Source organism: Tiliqua scincoides, chromosome 4, assembly GCF_035046505.1.
Source record: "Tiliqua scincoides isolate rTilSci1 chromosome 4, rTilSci1.hap2, whole genome shotgun sequence".
NCBI lineage: Eukaryota > Metazoa > Chordata > Lepidosauria > Squamata > Scincidae > Tiliqua > Tiliqua scincoides.
In genome coordinates, this window is record NC_089824.1 from 58,018,253 (window position 1) to 58,037,333 (window position 19,081).

General features: G+C 41.8%; 1 protein-coding gene across 8 annotated transcripts in view; it reads right to left on the minus strand.

Annotated features, from left to right (window-relative positions):
- Positions 1-19,081, minus strand: part of EPB41L3 (erythrocyte membrane protein band 4.1 like 3) — a 168,059-nt gene that overhangs the window by 73,240 nt on the left and 75,738 nt on the right. For all 8 annotated transcript variants that reach the window (XM_066623666.1, XM_066623672.1, XM_066623669.1 and 5 more), the window contains exons 2-3: positions 10,079-10,284; positions 3,406-3,603 (exon numbers count right to left, since the gene is read on the minus strand). In XM_066623666.1, the coding sequence (XP_066479763.1) occupies positions 3,406-3,603; positions 10,079-10,273 (393 nt within the window). In that variant the 5' untranslated portion in view covers positions 10,274-10,284. The remainder of the gene's footprint in view (positions 1-3,405; positions 3,604-10,078; positions 10,285-19,081) is intronic.

The following is a 19,081-nucleotide window of genomic DNA, read 5'->3' on the forward strand; positions in this document are numbered from 1 at the left end:
CTCCTCCCTGAAATGCAGGGGTGCCGAGGGACGGACGGGGGAGAGCCCCAGCCAGCAGTGGGCGCAAACCCCCAGCAACCCCTACAGATGACCAGGCACGACCAGGAAGAGGAGCCTGGGGAAGGGAGCCCTGCGGCTGGGTCTGGTAGGGGAGGACGAGCGGGGAAACACACTGGCCCGCAAGCGGCGCCCCCAGGGAGGGTGCCTCCCCCCATGGAGGCTGCCAGGTCTTCTTGCCCCACGGGGGGGCTCAGCCAGGAGCAGGGCGGCAGGGAGATAGGCGGGGAGGAGGAGCAGGAGGCAGACCCTCAACCCCCTCGGTTTTTTAAAGTAATCCCCTCTGTTGCTACCACACATGCCCCTGTGTGTGTGAGAGTGAGCTCCACCTTGCCGCAATTATTCTGGCTACAGAGGTTTTTCGCCCCCCCCTTCCCCTCTTCAGCCTCTTTGCTGGCTCAGGAGCTCCAGAAACGTTACTGTTCCTTGCAAGGGGAACCTCTTCCAGGACTATTTCCCTGCCTGGGCAAGGCAGAGCCTTTTTGCAGTGTTTTGGGCTGCCTGGAAATGGATCGAGATGCCAGCGCAGGGCAAAGGTGTCTGTGACCTTCAGTTCCCCCACCCCATTAGTGTTGAGACAAATCTGCAGATAAAAAAATCCATGGATAAATAGGCTGCACCTGTATTTGCAGAGTAGTAACCCAATTCTGAGCTGACTGGTGCCCAGAGGAGCAGCAGTGTCAAAATGGCTGCTGCTACATCCTATGGACTTCAGGCAGCTGCCAACGTCTCCTTAGGGGCAGGCCCAAATCCTGCAATGGGGCTACTCAAGTCTGAATCAGCTATTTTGCTGGTGCAGAGTTGAAAGGCTCCATGTCAGGCCAGGAGGCCTGACAAGGGGTCCTGGATCCAGCGAAGCTCTCCCCTCCCTCTCTCTCTCCCTCCTCCGCGCCCTCCCCCTGTCCTGACTCACCTCATCCCTTGCTCTGGGGTGTGTGCAACAGGCCTCTGGCTGGCACTGGTTCAGCACAGACTAGCGCAGAGCCGGCGCCTGCACTGACTTGGTGCCGAGCGTCACGAGCATGCCTTGTGGTACGTTTGTGACGCTCAGCGTCGGCAGAGGGCCGGCGCTAAGAGTTCAGGATTGGACGCTAAGTCATTGATAGGCAGATAGTTTGATACATCTGCACTACAGTGTGCCAGAGGTTTGTCACATATGTGCAGGGAAGCACCCAAATATGTAAGCCCCCAACGAGCTTAAGCAAAGACACTCCTTCACTACTGTGGCTCCTGTGATACTTCCCTTTCTGCCTATGCTGTATTAGCTAGTTCTGCAACATCTATTTATAGCAAAATGTGGCTAAATGGTATATCCTTCTTTATGTCAGAGGAAGGAGCTATTTCTGCCAGAGTATGAAGCAAAATCAGCCAATTCTAAACTAGACTAATTTTTTTTTAACCTGCCACCATGTGACAGACCACTAAACCTAAGCTGCATGCTAAAGAAGTGATTGTGGGTTGCCCTGAGGAAGGTTGAACACGGGCCTTTTAAAATCTTCTATTTCCTCATCTCTGACTGATCACATCAGGGCCTTCATAACTCAGAGCACTGAATAAATTGGGTCACTTCACTACATCTCCTCTACCAGCTTGGGAAATGGCAGGAGAGGCCTGCCCCAGAGGAGAAGAAGGGAGAGATACTAGACTTATTTTATCCTTAGTGGAGCCTATTACCTTCTGCTGCTAACAGTGTTCACAAATAAAATATTTTCTGCAGAAAACTTACTTACCTTCAAACAACTCACTACAAGATATTTTGCAAAACACTGCAACGTACAAGCGCACATTTAAACTAATCTGTCTCACTGCACACACATTTTATCATTTGAAAAAAGTTATCAGGAAAACAGATCTGTCATTTCCACAACACGCTATTGACACTACTTCTGAACTCACACCAGAACTTGTTTGAACAGACTGAGGATCCAATCCTATCCAACTTTCCAGCACCAATGCAACTGTACCAACTGGGTGCGCACCTCCTCAAGGTAAGGAAACATTCGATCCCTTACCTCAGGGGTGCACTAAGGCTGCATTGGCACTGGATAGGATTGGGCTTCAAGGGTCCATCTAGTCCAGCATCCTGCTTGCACCAGTGGTTAGATACCTTCAGGAAGCCCCAAAACAGGCCACAAAGGTAACAAGTGTCTCCTGTTTCTCCTACCCTTCCTCAAGCAACTGGCATTCTGTGGCACATCAGTTCTGAATACTTTATTTAGCTATTGTAGCTAATATTCACTCATAGACCTACCCTCCATTGTTCAAGCAATCAGCTACCATCACATCTTGCGATAGTAAATGTCATAAGTTAATTATGCATTGCATTCTTCTGCCTGATGTAAATCTACAGCCAACCAATTTTACTGGGTGACCCAAACTCTAGTATAACAAAGGAGAAAGAAAAAAATAATCTTTCTCCACTTTCTCCACACTATGCATAATTTTATAAGACCTTATTGTGCTTCATCCCCTCCAGACATCTTATTTCCTAAGTTAAAAGCGCCCAGACACATTAGCCTCCCCTGGAAGGGCAGGTGCTCCAAACCAATGATCATTTGGTTTTTCCTTTTCTTTGCCTTTTTCTGTTCTCCAACATTCCTTTTGAAAAGAGGAGACCAAAACTATACACAGTATTACAAATGTAGTCACAACACAGATTTATATACAGGCATTACAACAATGGCAGTTCTATTTTCGGTGTCTTTTCTAATAATCCCTAGCACAGAATTTGCTGCTTTCATCCCCAATAAACAACATACCAGTAGTCCTTGGTGCTAAATAAATTGCTTGCTCCTTCTCAACATTTACCAAGAAGGTCTACACCCTGAGGAAAAGTTGTGGACAAGCTATTCTTTGCAAAGTACATGAAGCAAAAACCTTGACTGAAAGAAGTCCCAATACTGCACTCTCACAATAGACACAGCTAGAGAACCTGACTTCAATGTGGAATAACTGTGACTAGTTTTTCCTCCGTTTTGTTATTGTTTTTCTTGCTGGTGTGCCCTGCTGCTCTACTCTCCCCACTCTCCAACATCTTGAGAGATGATTTTATTTGCGGGAAATACTAAATTGCTAGGTGAGTCATCACACAGATGCAGAATCAAAGGAAACTCTTGGAGCAGAACTACCATTTCTTTTTTTGTCTCCTGCTTCAAACGTTCCAGACTGAATAGACAATGACAACCACGTGCATTTAGAAGCATTAATTTCTTCCTAGAAACAGTCTCCTTTTGAAATAAAAGGGAAGAAGCAAACTCCATTGTGACTGGCCTCCAACCAAGCATAATTTACTAAACCGTTGATATCGCATAGTTACAATCCATCACTCCACCTCTGTAAATATCTTACCTCCACTTCCAAGCCGTACTCTGAGCCATCCAAAAGAATCACTTTGCACTGCATACTTTTTGGTTTTTTGACAATCTTCAAAGGAGATCTGGAGAGTTTGCTTGAGGACGATTTTTGCGAAAGCTTGTCGTCTTCAAACTGCTGATATTCCAGCTGTTTTGCTGCTGCTGCAGCAAATTCCCGTTCTTTGTCAGTAGTCTGCAAAGAGAAAAGAGGGAGATTAAGTTCCAATTTCAGATTAAAAAAGATGTGGCTGATCACAGCAAGCTTTCAGAATCACAAAGCACAATCAGATATCCCTTTACAGAGGACTTGTTCAGAACCAAATTTTAAAATTACTACATAACTGCAGTGCAGCAGAGATAAACGTCATTCAATGTACTGAAAAGCTTTTCTAGTCAATGAAAATGCTGCTCAGTTGTATAAATACTACTTCAGAGCACAGAAATTAGAAGAATCATTACAATCAGTCATTTGCAAGAGTTGAAATTTGAAAGATCCAGCATGCTGCAGGATGATTTAATACACCATGTCTCTTTTCAGTAGACCAGGTGGCTGCTATAGAAGTCTAACAATGGTGTGCTTCACCCACACAGCAGTTGCATTACAATGGCTACAGCGTTTTAATGTGGGCTACCTTCATGCACTGTTCTTTCATTTTAAAGCAAATTTTCAGTAGCAACAAAAACATAGTAATATTTCAGATAAAGCTTAGAATACTAATCTTATTTTCATCTGACCAGCATCAAAATATATCTGATTTAGTTCAAAATGACCAGAATAAGTCAGCAGCCTATAGTCCTGACATACATCACAAATTAATCCTCCAAGTCTGTTTCCTTGATTGTAACAAGTCTCCATGAGAATGAATCAAATCTGGCCAAAAGCTTTAATCTGCTTTCAGACCCAAAGAGCCATGTGTCGTACAAATATGTAGCAAAGTGCATAGCTCTACAGCACATAGTAGAATACAGGGAGATGGAGACAAATTTTTCTATTGTAACTGCTGTATCTTTTTTCAGTACCATATAATAGAAAAAACTCATTTAGAATAAGTACATTTTAAGAAAATAATGTAATACTACTAAGATGCAGAAGGTAGCAGTAAATGTTCACGCTTGAAAAGAGAATAATAGGACCCACCTATCTCCATCCTAACCTTCAAAATGTGTTTTCTCACCTAGTCCTTTATGCTGCTCATATGAAGTGGGTCCCCATGCCCTACACTCATTTTCTCACCAGATAAATGGATAGAACAGCTCCATCTCTTTTCTCCACAACCTACATAATACTTGACCCTTCCAACTAACTCACCAAGCCCAGTTGGAGTTTTTCATCTGACACTCTAAACAGAATCACATTGTGCTAACAGGACTGTTTTATGCAATACTAAGGTATCTGATTCCAAAACACTAACCACAAAGCATTTTGGGAGGTTTCAAGAGATACAGTATTTACGAGTAGCTAAATACTGCCATTGTACAAATTTATGGTAATGCCATATTGGGAGTGTTGTGCCCAGTTCTGGTCACTACGTCTGAAAAAGGATACAGCGGAAATGGAAAAGGTGCAGAAGATGACCAAAATGATTAGTGGGCTAAGACACCTTCCTAACAAAAAAAGGCTACAGCATTCACAGCTCTTCAGTCTCTAGAAGGTGCCCAAGGGGAGACATGATTGAGACATAAAATTATGCATGAGATGGATAGAGGGAAGTTCTTTACCTTCTCACACAATACCAGAGCCAGGAGTCATCCACTAAAATTGACTGGCAGGAAAGTTGTTTTTTTTTAAACCCAGAGTGTAATATGTAGAACTTCTTGCCACAGGTTGTTGTGACAGCACCTGGTTTAGACGTCTTTAAAAGGAGATTGGACAGATTTATGGATGAAAAGTCTATCACAGGTTACAAGCCATGACGACTGTATGCAACCTCTGGGTTTTAGAAGTAGCCTGTCTCTGAATGCCAGATGCAAGGGAGTGACAGCAGGATACAGCTGTTACCTTGATCCTCAGGCATCTCACCTGCTACTGTGAGGTATAAGAAGTTGGACTAGATGGGTCTTTGGACTGAGCCAGCAGGGTGGTTCTTATGTTCTTACAGTTTGCACCAAACCAAAACATACTCATTCAAGTTTTCAGATGGTTCCAATTGCTAATCTAATTTTCACTAATAAGCCCTATATTTTTCTGCTAAGGAGAAGATAACTATCTGTACTCCAAAGGACAAAGTAATAGGAGTAGGGGAATCAGTCAAACAAAGTTCTTAACATGACAGTGGTTAGAAATTTCTGAAATGAAGGCAACTCATTATAGGTTGTGAAGAAAAGCTGCAGCCCAGATTCTTTTCTCCCCGTTTCCTATTTTAGCTAGGAGTGGAAGGTAGAACTATACCTATACCCTGCAAAATCTAGCAGCAGATGGGGAAACTTTTATTTGATTTTTTTTTGCCCTGCCTTTCTCCCTGAAGGACACACAAGGCGACTCACAACCAATTAAAACACATAATAAAATACATAAATTTTAAAATACAAATAAAACTATAAAATACACATTAAAAACCAGCCAGTGGCAAGCAGCAGCATAAAAACCATACTGAGGAAGCTGTTCTCATCTCAAAGGGGAGGGAATTTCATAGTACAAGTGCCTCCACCAAGAAGGCCCAATTTCTGACCACCACCACCCGGACCTCTCTTAATGGCAGCACAACCAAAAGGGCCTGCTGTGAGCTGCTCCACAATTCTGTCCCACTTTGCTGCTACTTGAAATTAGCAGCAGCAGCAGTACCTTCTTGCAAGTAACCTACAAATGGTCCATCACACCTATGCATGGTTGTTCTGCACTGCGCTGAAAGCAGTTCAGCCTGGGCATCCTTCCTTCTCAGAAGTGATTTCAAGCAGAATTGCTGGAGGCGAAGAAAGTTCAGCAGCTCCTCTCTCCCGCTACTGATCATACGTTTTTGTGACTGCTTTTCATTTTTTATAAAAAGCACATAAAAGTATTGAGTAATTGAACAGATAACCTGTTGGGCAGGATGTAGTTTGGCCTATGAGCATGAACTTTATAAGCAAAATGGTACTATTGCTGCTGCTAATTTCAAGAAGCAGCACAGTGGAACAGAATTTTTCTAGGTTAAACTGTCACAGGAATACCTTGTATTAATTTGCACCGCTCACAAAAACATGCCAGGAACTATTAGAGCAGAACTCAAAACTGTCAAGACATGTTCATGCAGCAAGATCATTTCACAGGGAATTAAGGCTCATCTTCCTAAAGAAGCCTGACATCCACTTCATGCAGTTATCTAGGGCAGGAGTGACCATCAAGACATGAATTTGGCATAATATTTTGCATTTTACATGCAAAAGGGCATTCTCATTTGTGATTAATGCTCTAAGCAATTTCATTGTCTGACAAAGAAGAAAAAGTATGAGACAGCTCTTTTTGGACCAAGATAGTTACTGCTGGAGCCACATCAAACTTGCTGAATTCTTGACAACAGCAGAACTTGTGTTCCCTCAAGCCCATATAATGTGGATGGTGTTTGAATATTTGTAGTTAGAGAAGTCTGATCAGTGGAAGAAAACCTAAAGAACTAGGAAGAAATAAATGAAAAATACCTTTGTAACCTAAATATTTTGTGAAAAAGGTAACTTATTCCATTCAATCCCCTCCCCACCTGTCAGTTCTCATAACTTGGGTTAGGTTCCTTAAAATCCCAACAGATGTTGAATCCATGGATAGCAAATCATTGATCCTATGGGATCAATGCAGTTAGGGGAAAGTGCCAGCAGGAGACCAGATGCTAACTAACCTGCCAGCAGGAAAATGGCAGGATGGCAGAGTAGATGGCTCTTGTGAATAGCGCAGAACCCTTTAAAATGGCCATGGGAAGCTTCAATGGCAAGGATAGCTTCTCTGGCATGGAAAATTCTCTGCTGGAATTCTGAAGCTTCCTACATTCATTTTAAAGGACTCCATACTACTCACAGGCACAATTTTGAAGATCTCTGCTGCATTCTGAAGGCAGCAGAGACACTTAAATTGTTCCCATGAATAGCATCAGGATGATCACGAGTGCTGGGGAGACCTGAATTCCATGGATAGCTGGGAGCAGACTGAAAATCATGAGAGGTAGGTAGCAATTCTGCTGCCTGCATATAAGCATAGCCGCAGGTAGCAAATCTGCAAACTGAGAGAACTAACCATATCATTTTGGCTACAGAAAGTACAAAACTATATTAAACATCAGTTATGATTTTTAAAAATCACGTACTATTCCCCAAAAGGACAAAGTCCATTATCAGCCTCAGGACTTAGCATTAAGCTGTGGCAGGTAACAACATCTTTAAGAACAGGACTGTTCAGCTAGCACTAGGGATCCCTGCATGAGTGGACTGCTCCTTCCCTTTACTAAGGGGGGAGGTAACTCCTGCAGACCTAATCTGAAATTCACATGCACTACCTTTCAATATAGAGGCATATATATTACATAATGAAGCAAGTCAATGTAGGTTTCTGCTAATGTTAGAAAATATTATAAGACATAACTTGTCAGGCAACCTTTTGGAGTTTGACTTATGCTTATAAATTATTTATATTTGCTGCTGCATTTTTGTCTGTTTGCTTTGATTTTATTACATTATGGTTATAAACCATCATGGATATTATGAAAAAAATGATTTTGGCCATGAAGAAATGCGTTTGACTCTGTTAAGGATCTTATTTCAAGTCTCACCCATTCCCTTTAATTTAATCCTTCAATTTTTAATCTCAAACTAGCTTTCTCCCAACTAGAAAACAAAACCTCAGAGCATCAGGTAGCAAAACAGGTTTATTTGTTCCCTTGTTACTGGGAGTAAATAAGGTTTTAATCCTGGTAACAAGATAATGTTTTGGAATCAGGAAGAAGGGTAGTTAGCTATTGAGAGAACTTGTTTTGTTTTAAGACAGTGATTGAAATGTATGTAGCTCAAGAGTCAATAATGAAACTGATTTTAGATCAAAGTGAAGAAAGTAGTTATTACCTCTGAGTTAGGATGAAATAATTTTGGGTTGCTGCTGAGACATATTTTTAATCTCATTTATTTAATTTTGTCATGTTCTGTCATGAGAAAAAAGTATATATACATTTAGGCTGCAATGCTGTACACACCTGCATGAGAGTAAACCTCCCTGAATGCAATGGGGTTTGCTTCAGTATAGACACACATAGGATTGCACTGTTAGACTGTGATGCTCAGTGAACAGGTTTGAATGACACATCTTATCCCTTCTCATTCTGTCTCTGAGGAACAGCTAATTCCTGCCACAACATGGGCAGTTTATAGCACCTATAGGTAGATCAAACTGAGATGACGCTTTGACAATGCTAACTTTGAATCTACCCTTAAATTAAGCTGAATTGTTTATGTAGTGTTTTTATTCTTGTTTATGTATCATGTATGCTGTTTTAATGTCCAAGAGAGTTGTTTAAGATCACTAGGTAGCATCCTGAACACATGGTGGTAGCGAAATACACATTCATCACAATAAGCATCACACTTTTTTGGTCACCTGAGTAGTTTACCACTGATCTAAATACCAGAGGTGTGAAAAACATTTTATGGGAATCAAAAACTGCAACAAGTCACTTCCAACGAATGACTGGAAATGCTTTAAGAAATTAATATATTTTTTTAAAATCTCAGCTGAAGTAAACAGTCCTCAAACAACTGTGTCACAAAACTCGTAGTGGAAAAGATCTGTTCAAGTCAACCATATTGTATGGAATCTGTTCAAGATCGCCACAAAAAACATACATCATTGATGCTGAATGTGAGTTTCTTGGAGCAAGGCAAAATGCCCCACTGTCAGACATCACAAAAACTCCTATTCACTACACAACAGTAACAATCATGATTTTTTTTTTTCCGTTTACAAGTATGGAAGGATTTAATTCAAGAAAAAACACACAATCAGCGCAATCCTATGCATGTCTACTTATGAGTAAGACACACTGTGTTCAATTGGGCTTACTCCCAGGAAAGTGTGTATAGGATTGCATTCAATGTCTGTTACAAAAGCATGTCACCCATATGACAAACATAGATGGATGTTCTTTCAAGGGTAAAGTGAACACAGTTCTACCTAGCTACACATGCAGCAGAATCATGCGAGGAAACAACACCATATGGAATAATTTGGAAAGTTCAGAAGTAAACCATATGAAGAAATAGTTACAGTGTAGTCATTTCAGAACTGTCAGGTCTTAATAAACCTGAGATTGTGTTAGCTTCAAACATCACACAATCCTGGATGTAATTAGATTTCAGCAGGTGTCAGAAATGTGCCTCCACCATTCTCAAGCTTCTTTAAAACTTGGTGTGATCTAGAGATAAAATAGCGAAAGACTTTTTTCTCCTTTAACAAGAGCAGAGGTCTCTGAAGCCCAGCAGGGAGGACAATCTGACACAAATTATAGTGGTATTACATGACGAACTGAAAAAATAGTTTCTAAACCCCCAAGCAGATGAATAATTTTTATTTCTTCATTATGCCAAAATAAAAAAAGTCTTATAGGAAACAAAACACTGAATTAGATGGATATTTGTGTCTGAGTAAAACCATGTTTTGGTTTACTAGCATATATTAGAATTTTTTATAATTAAGCGTTGTCCCATTAATAACTTGCCTGCTCCTTCTTCACAGGGGTGCTGTGAGCTGCTACGGCAGAAAATTGTTCTAAAGCATTTTGGTGCTCCTCGGCAAGCTGCTGCTGCTGCTGCTCTTGGGACACTGTCCCTCCTGTTCCTTGTTGACTAGAAGCTTCTGTTTGCTCTTGATCCTGATCCTTAGATTCAGAGTCTGATCCAGATTCTGTAGTCATGGTTGATTATTCTGCAACAAAAATAAGGCAAGTATCATTAAAAAGCCCATTGGAGTATGAATAAATTAAACTTACAAGATGAGGAAGATAGCCACAGATACTACAGAGTTCATCATGCCCTCTTCTTTCAGCACATGATAGGATTGGAAGAGATTCCTGGGTTCATATACTTTCTCCCCTGATCTCTTTATCGTATGTAGAAGGTAACATCTGAACAAGAAGTTACTACATTTGGTTGAATGTGGGATGTACTCTCTGGACAATGAACCCACTAGAGTAGATAGAAAGTGGTTGTCCTTAAGGACTTTATATTTGCTAAGGTTGTACAGGATTCCTAAGCAGTCAGGTGATCAAGCAACCTTTGTACTCAACCCTTCAGGCAGAAACCTAACGGCAAAAGGTTCCCAAACTGGGGTGTTGCAACATCCAAGCCAGGGAACTTCTGGCTTCCCCTTTAAAGAGAAGGGCGTCAGCTACATGATCGCAGCACCACCCAGGGACAAAAGGGTTTTTTCATTGACTTGGGGGTCGCTATGGCTCTATAGAGGCCCTGCGGAGCCTGAAACCCCCTCTGCAGGCCTCTCCATGCCTCCATACTGCTGTAAACGGTGAAAAAGGCTACTTCTGGTTTTCATCGTGAAACCGGAAGTTGCCTTTTTCACTATTTACAGTAGTTTAGAGCAGGGGTCTCCAAACTTTTTGGCAGGAGGGCCACATGAAATATCTGGTGCAGTGCTGAGGGCCGGAAAAAATTTAAATATTAAATTTAAATAAATAAATAAGAGATGGAACCTAGGTGAATGAATAAATGAATGAATGGGCTCATTCACTCAGCCTCTCTGGGCCTCAGAACACCCTCCAGATGCAATCAGAGCACAGCTCTGGTCATGTTCAGTCGAGTGGGCCAGAGGCTTTCAGGGGACAAGAGGCTGGCCACGGGCTGGATAGAGGCTTGCTGCGGGCCGCATCTGGCCCCCGGGTTGGGGTTTGGAGACCCCTGGTTTAGAGGCATGGGAAGGCGTAAAGAGGGAGTCACAGGCTCCCTAGAGAGCTACAGTGACCTGTAGGTATGTGAAAAACACCTTTTGTCCCTGCTGGCAGTGTGATTGTGGCAATCATGTCACCACCCCCTCTCCTCCTTTGCAAGCACTCACAGTGTCCCAAACCTGGGAATGACTGTCCTTGGAGATTAGATTGGAAGTGTCTTGTCCCCATTTGGTAGCTCTGTGCAAAATCTTTGTCCTGGTCAAGCCAATGTGAGTCTCATAGTGGCTCATTCACAGGCTACTTTGAATCCTGAAAGCATGCAACTTTATATAATCTTAAAAATCAACTTAAGCGCTCAAATTAAATAAACATAAGAGGCACCAGGGAGGGCATAGGGAGGGCACCAGGATGAGGTCTCTTGTTATCTGGTGTGCTCCCTGGGGCATTTGGTGGGCCGCTGTGAGATACAGGAAGCTGGACTAGATGGGCCTATGGCCTGATCCAGTGGGGCTGTTCTTATAGCACAGTCACAATTTGAATTTCGTTCATCATGCCACTAACATACATCAGTATGTGCCAGTCTGAAGCAAAAACCTGACAGGCAAAATTTTTGTAATTTCTCAAGATGCAATTTTGTGTATAGGCTGCAATCCTATACCCACGTACCTGAGAATAAGACCCAATTAAACTCAGTGGGCTTAGTACTGAGTAAGACATGCATAAAATTACTATATTAGCGATCACAGTAACCATGCAATTACCAAAAATTTGCTGTAGAAAACCAGACATCTTGCTGATCAAGACCTGTCCAATAAGTTACCATTGATACCTGCTTTATTTTTTACTATGATGTCACCATGCAATAACAACTTAAAATCTCCACTCAGCCGAGATAAATTTCTAGGCCACATGTAAACGTAATGATATGTAAATCTATTCTAATGGATGGAAGAGAGGGGGAACATGCAAGCCCAAGGGATGATCTGTATGGCTCTGTTCTTCTTCATAATGAGGAGGCGCTCATTATGGGACCCACTCTTCTATCCAGTAGGGCAGCGGATTCCAAACTTACCAGAGTTACAACGCCCTTCCCAGATCTCCTGGGCACCGCCATGTCAGATCACACACAATCTTGAGAGAATCATGTAATATCTCAACATGATGCAGCAACCAGGATTGCCAGAAGAGGTTGCTGGGGACATCCCATGGTGCCCCTGTGCGTTCACCATGGTGTCTCCAGGTGCTGTGGCTCACAGTTTGGGAACCACTGCATTAGGGGATAGAACTGAAAGATTACACTTTCCTTTCTGAAAAAGACCACAGCTCTTCTTTATGTCAAAACTTAGGAAAACTGTTTTTCACTCTAACTATTTTCAATATATAGTATTTAGACAAGGATCCAACCACAAATAAAGGCAAATACATCATACACACAGTTTCTGGACTCAGGAAAAACAAACCCAAGAGAATCCCAGGATTCTCAATCTCCATTTTCAAGAGGAACGTGAGAACCTTTTAGTTTCAGGTGACCTCTTGATTTCCCTTCGTTGTTTATGCTTTATTGTTATCCAGTCTATTCATTGTTTGCTCACCTCTGTTAATGTGGTAGTTTTGAATATTGTTTGTAAATTGGTTATAATGTTTTACTGAAGGTTCGTAAGCTTGATAGTCATTTTAACAGGACGAAAAGGCAGCCAAGAAGTATTTTAGATAATATATTCATTCTCACATAAATAAAGCAAAAGATTTTGTACTGGACAGCACTACAGCTGGATAGTTCCAGAAATGAATTACAAATGGATGTTAAATATTTCATCAAACAATTAAGAAGGGAAAACAGATTCCCTTAAATGACTCATAGTCCACAGCAGCATCAAAATTTTTTCATTATTCCGGTCTAATTTCCTTGGAGTTTTCCTCCCCCTCTCCCATCTCTTTAAACCATTATAAGGCCAAGTGTTTTTAACAGGACTTCATTGCCCTGCATCTGCTCACTCTCCATCCTTGTGATTGATGACGGCTACCATGCACTTTGTGAAGGCATCACTGGTGAAGATGCGTTTTCTTGGAAGAGCCCAACTTAGTGCCTCATCACTTTCTTGTCAGAGGAACATTAGTACCAACCCATTGCTTCTATAGTGGCTGCAGACCATTTTACTTGCAAAGCACACATCATTCACCAGGCAACAACATAATTTAAATGCTTTAGAAGGTTGCAAGCAAACCTGCTTCAGGCAGACATTTTCAGTTTTTATTTATCTTGGGATATGCCCAGAATTTCAAAAATTCTGAACACCCACCCCCCATTTTCCTATATTTGATATGTGTGGCAGTTATATTAGTATAAGACAGGAATGGCTTTGGAATAAAAATAAGACCTGTCATGACCAAATGAAACTGAAATTACTAATATTATATTCTTCTCTTTATAAAAAACTGCTACTGGCTACTAAATATTTCAGCTGATGCAAGTGTTCCACAAGGCACCTACCACTTCCGGATCTAATGTGATTTTGCTGGCATGGTAAGCAATACCACCCTTAATAGTCAGTATGCAGGCTTAATACTGCATGGAAACATGAGGTGATAAATGGAATAAAGGTCTGTACAGCTGCCCATCCAACTTGAGAAGTGTCCTGAATATTACGAAATTCAAACATCAAAAATCTGTCAATTTAAAATGACATTTATGGTGCTTTCTATTTTCACTTGTACTCCAAAAAGTATGGAAATTGGAATTTAAGGTGGTCAACTTCAACCCCATGCCATGTAAGCAATAAAGATGTTGTTTAGTCTCATATATTATGTTGGCTTTGCAAAATAGGCTCTGTACCCAATACCCAAAGTATGCATCCATATTTTGCCTGGATCCTTCAGCTTGACATTGGGTTGGTAAAACCAGGCAGAAATTCAGTTTCCCTAATCACTGGCTAGAGATACATTAATTCAATGTATGTCTGATGCGTCTCTACAAAGCTTAGAGTTTCCCTAAAATATCACAATGTAGTGAAAGCAAAGCAACAATCCAAAAACAGATCACACGTATCACTTACATACACTTCAAGCATTGCTAGTCACCCTCAGTTTTTTGCAGTTACTCCACTCAACTCACGTTATTTTAAAAAATGCTTAATTTTAAAAAAACCAACAGATCTCACTCTCCCTGGTGGGATGAATAGGAAAGCAACTGCAATGCACCCATAGAACGTTCGCCTGGATCCTATACACAATCTTATGTGTGTTTCTGTGGAAGTAACTCCCACTGAGTTCAGTCAGATTTACTCCGATATACAAAGTGTTTGCATAACCACAAAACACGAGCAGCGACCAACCCACCCACAATCCTAAGCTGCCCGGCACCCAGAAGAGCAGCAGTACCGAAATGGCTATTGCTGCATCCTAAGGGCGCCACGGCAGCCACTGGAGTCTCCAGTAGGGCACAGGGCCCACAATGGGTCTCCTCCAGTCTGCCCCAGCTATTTTGCCAGCACAGACTAGAGGAGCTCTGTGTCAGGCTTTTCAGCCTGACACAGAACATAGAATCCAGTGGAGCAGGGCTTTGCCAGTCCCACCCCCTCCCTCCGCCCCGTTCATTCCTCCGTCCCATTCTGCCAACTCCCTGCCTCCCCGAAGGTATTTACCACCAGCTGGCGCTGCAAGAGTGCCGGCCAGCACTCCACGCAATGCCGAAACTCAGTGCTAACTGTCGCTCAGACAGCTGCTCTTTTATATAGATATACATGCCACACACCTTTATTGTTTTTGTTTTTGAAACCAACTAGATGGGAGGATTAACTTCACTGTTCCTCTATAATATTCTGCATCTATGCCTTAAGTTACTGCAAGCACATTATGCATGTCGCCTTAGTACTTTTGTACTGTATGTAATGTTGGTCATTTAATAATAATAATATAATAATATACAGTATTTATATACCGCCTTTCTTGGTCTTTATTCAAGACTTTATTCAAGGCGGTTTACACAGGCAGGCTTATTAAATCCACGCAAGGATTTTTACAAATTGAAAGAAGGTTCTCTCTTTCAAGAACCACCACATTCAAGGTGTTACACTCCGATCTGGTTTAACATTCTGGCCTCCATCCTCCCACGCTCCGAGCAGATGGAACAGCTCAGCTGCAGCTTGTCAGCTGCTTCAAGGTCGCACGGTGCCGGTGGCCTCGAACTGGCGACCTTGTGGATGTTAATCTTCAGGCAAATGGAGGCTCTACCCTCTAGACCAGACCTCCTGCCCATATTTTTTAGATTTTTTAATATTAAAATTATAAAATAGATTTTTTAATATTTAAAAAATATTCCCGTTATTCCCCTAAAATAAAAAATATTCCCCTGTTAAATCATAATTTGTCCAGTAGTTCAAAAACTGTACTAGCCATGCTATGTACGTAGTTTATGCTTTTTTAAGATACAGAGAAAGATGGAAAGCTGAGAAAGAATGGCCTGTGATAACCGTTACAACATATAAACAGCTCATCACAGTGTGCCACATGCAAATTTGCACAACACATCGCACTACTCAGAAATCGATGCAGCAGCATACCATGCAACCTGCATCATGTCACATCCAAATGGGAGCCATGACATGCCATTGCTGAAACATACTGCCACACCTCAGACACACCAGAACAAAAATACCATAATGCATCATATGAAAACTGCCACACAAGTCACCCCACACAGGCAAGAATTCACTTAAGCTGCACACATGCTGCAACCGCATCGCCACTGCACCCCACGTGAAAATAAATGCTGTTCCATATCATATGCAAATAGTCATCACAATGTGCTGTACAAATACCAGATCTTTAAATTGAAAAACACATTGATTGAACATCATACACAAACACATGCTGCAGCACATATAGGAGCACACACAACACAAACACACACATTTGCAGCTGCTCCCCTTTCCCCATCTACCAATAAACAGTCCTGTAGCTCTCTCATGGGGGGGAGGGAGTCTGCCCTAGAAGGACAGCTTCAATCCCTGAAACAGACATATGTTGCATAAATGTGCCCTTAGTGAAATAGTGATTTAAAGCCTCTTAACTTTAACACACACTCACACACACACTTTCCCAAATAGGATCCAAGAGTAGGGCATTTATAATCTAAACAGACAACAAAACAGTTTTGGGGAGCAAAAAACAGGTTGCAACCACAGGGAGGCATCAGGTTCAGAGTAAAAATTTAAAGCTGCAATAACTCAGGGCCCAATCCTATCCAACTTTTCAGCATTGGTGCAGCTGCAATGCAGCCCTGAGGTAAGGGAGGACATGTTCCCACACCTTGAGGCAGCCTCTGTGACTGCCTCCCCACCATAGGAGGCAGTGCACATCTCATGGGCACAGCTGCACCAGCACCAGAAAATTGGATAGAATATGGCCCTAATCATTTTTCATCAGAATTTTCTGAAATTTGGTTAGATTATACCTCTTCACAAGGTAGATTCTCCATGCCCAATACTTATGAGTTGAAAACATTGTCTGAACATTCAGGACCCAGAAGAGTAGAGTGCTGTGGGTTTTTTTGTTTGTTTGTTTTGACTTACCTTAAATATACAGTACTATCACACCTGTAAAATTCCACTAAGCAACCACAAGCCCCTGCTTTCTGGTTTAGGATTACAGCAAAACTGTACTAAAGAACTTCCTGTTTTCAGGTTCATTATTCACTTCTTCATTAGAACTTAACCTTGTTGATAACCATAATAGCTAATCTTCATTTAAATCATAACTTTAAATAGTTTTAAGGTACAGATTGTCCCTCATTATCCACTGAGGTTCTGTTCCAGAACCTCTAGTGGATAAAAAAATCCATGGATTAAAAAAAAGTGGAAAAATAGATTTAAAGACCCACTTCAAGCTTCTTGTCCTTTCATTGCTCCTGATGGAATAAGGCAGTGATTTTCAACCTTTTTCATCTCATGGCACACTGACAAGGCGCTAAAATTGTCAAGGCACACCATCAGGTTTTTGATAATTGCCAAGGCACACCATGCTACCAGTGGGGGGTTCACATCCCCCCATCTTACAAAGAGGTAGGGCTCTTAAATCCCATACTTCAATGGGATTTAAGCAGCCAAACTGTGCACAGGATAGAAGCCTTTGTTACTATTTCCCAAAATATCAAAAGATTGCATGATGGGTGTTTTAAGTGTTATAATTACTGGACAGATGAATGGCTGGATTTTAATATTTTCAGGCCTCATATATTTATGGTTAGGTTGTTTGAAAATAGTGTGCCTTCTTTGAAAATTTCTTATATGCTAAGTACTGGGAGCTTTCAGAGATACCTTTAGTTGAAGAATGGTGGGTAAAGATATTGGACATTGCTGAAATGGACAAACTTATGACTTTTCTTAAAGAAAAGCCAGTAAAGACTTATATGGACAATTGGAAACCATTCATGGACTTCCTGTGCGGGAAGGGGAAAATGGGTCAAATGAGTTACGGATTCACTGAGCGGATAATGGACATATAATTTTTTGTTTCTTTGTTCTTGGAATTTTTTGTTTCTTTGTTATTGTTTTAGAATAATTAATAGACTAAGATACAATACCTAGTAAATTATATGATTATGTAGAACAACAAAGAAATGTAAATTTAGAATTCTGCATTTGCCACACAACTTTCAATATCTGCTTTTTAATTTTTATTTTTTATTTCTAACTTTTTGAGTTTGTATTTGTTAAATTTTGGTATTTTAAAATTTAAAAAAAGAAAATTTCTTGTATTAAAATGTAAAATGTGGTGTTTTGTGTTTTTATTCAAATACAACTATGCTGTTTCATTTGCCCTCCCCCCTGTCCCCAGCAGCAGATGTTGCCACCTTTGCAGCCTGGAGAGAGGTGCACACAGCTCCAGGTCAGTCACAGGTGCCCAACTTCAACAGCAGGTGCTGCACCAAGGTGTGGACAAATGCCCTCTGCTCACAGCAACCACTGTCAGAGCCAAGCCATCCACCTACTGGGGAAGCTCTGCTCGCCTTGCCCTGAGAAGCCACTGGCTAAGGAGAGACAGAGGCAGTGCTGAACCCACCAATGCTGCCCAGGCCCTTCTCCTAGCATCAACTATTTTCTTTAAAAATTTAGGCAATTGTTTGTTCTACACAGCAAGCATTTCAATAATGCTTAAAATTCCATTAACATACACAGAGGCTAAATATTGCCTTAGAGCCTGATCCTACTGGGTGCAGTGCTGGTGCTGAGGATCACAAAAGTGCTAAAAGGCACTCAGACGCTGGCAAGAGACACCAAGTGCAGGCAGTGATGCCAGCACCAGTCAACTCTAGGCCTAGGCCTCAGCACTGGCAAGACACGGAACAGGATAGCTGGGCAGTAAATATCCCCACCAAGCAGCAGGGAGGCGCAGAACAGGGCAGAGAGAGAGAGAGAAAGAGAGAGAGAGAGAGAGAGAAGGCCAGAAGGTGGATCGGGCCCAGGAAGGGGGCAGAGATTGCTGCCAGATCCTATCCCTTCTTTGGAGCTGCGGAGCCCGATACAGGCCTCCTCAGTTCTGTGCCTGCTAAATAGCAGATGCAGATCTGAGAAGACCCATTGGGGCCAGTGGCATTCTACCCTGAGGAGACTCAGGCAGCTGCTCTGGCTCTGTGGGATATAGCAGCAGCTTGCAGTGACTTGCTGGATCAGAAGCTCCTACAGGTCCAGCCTATTTATACACAGATTTTTTTATACACAGATTTGACTCAACACAAATGGCCCCTGCAAATGAGAAAGAATGTGTTGATCCCTGGAGAAGGGGAAAAATATATCCCTTTAAAATCAGTTTTAAAAACTGAAC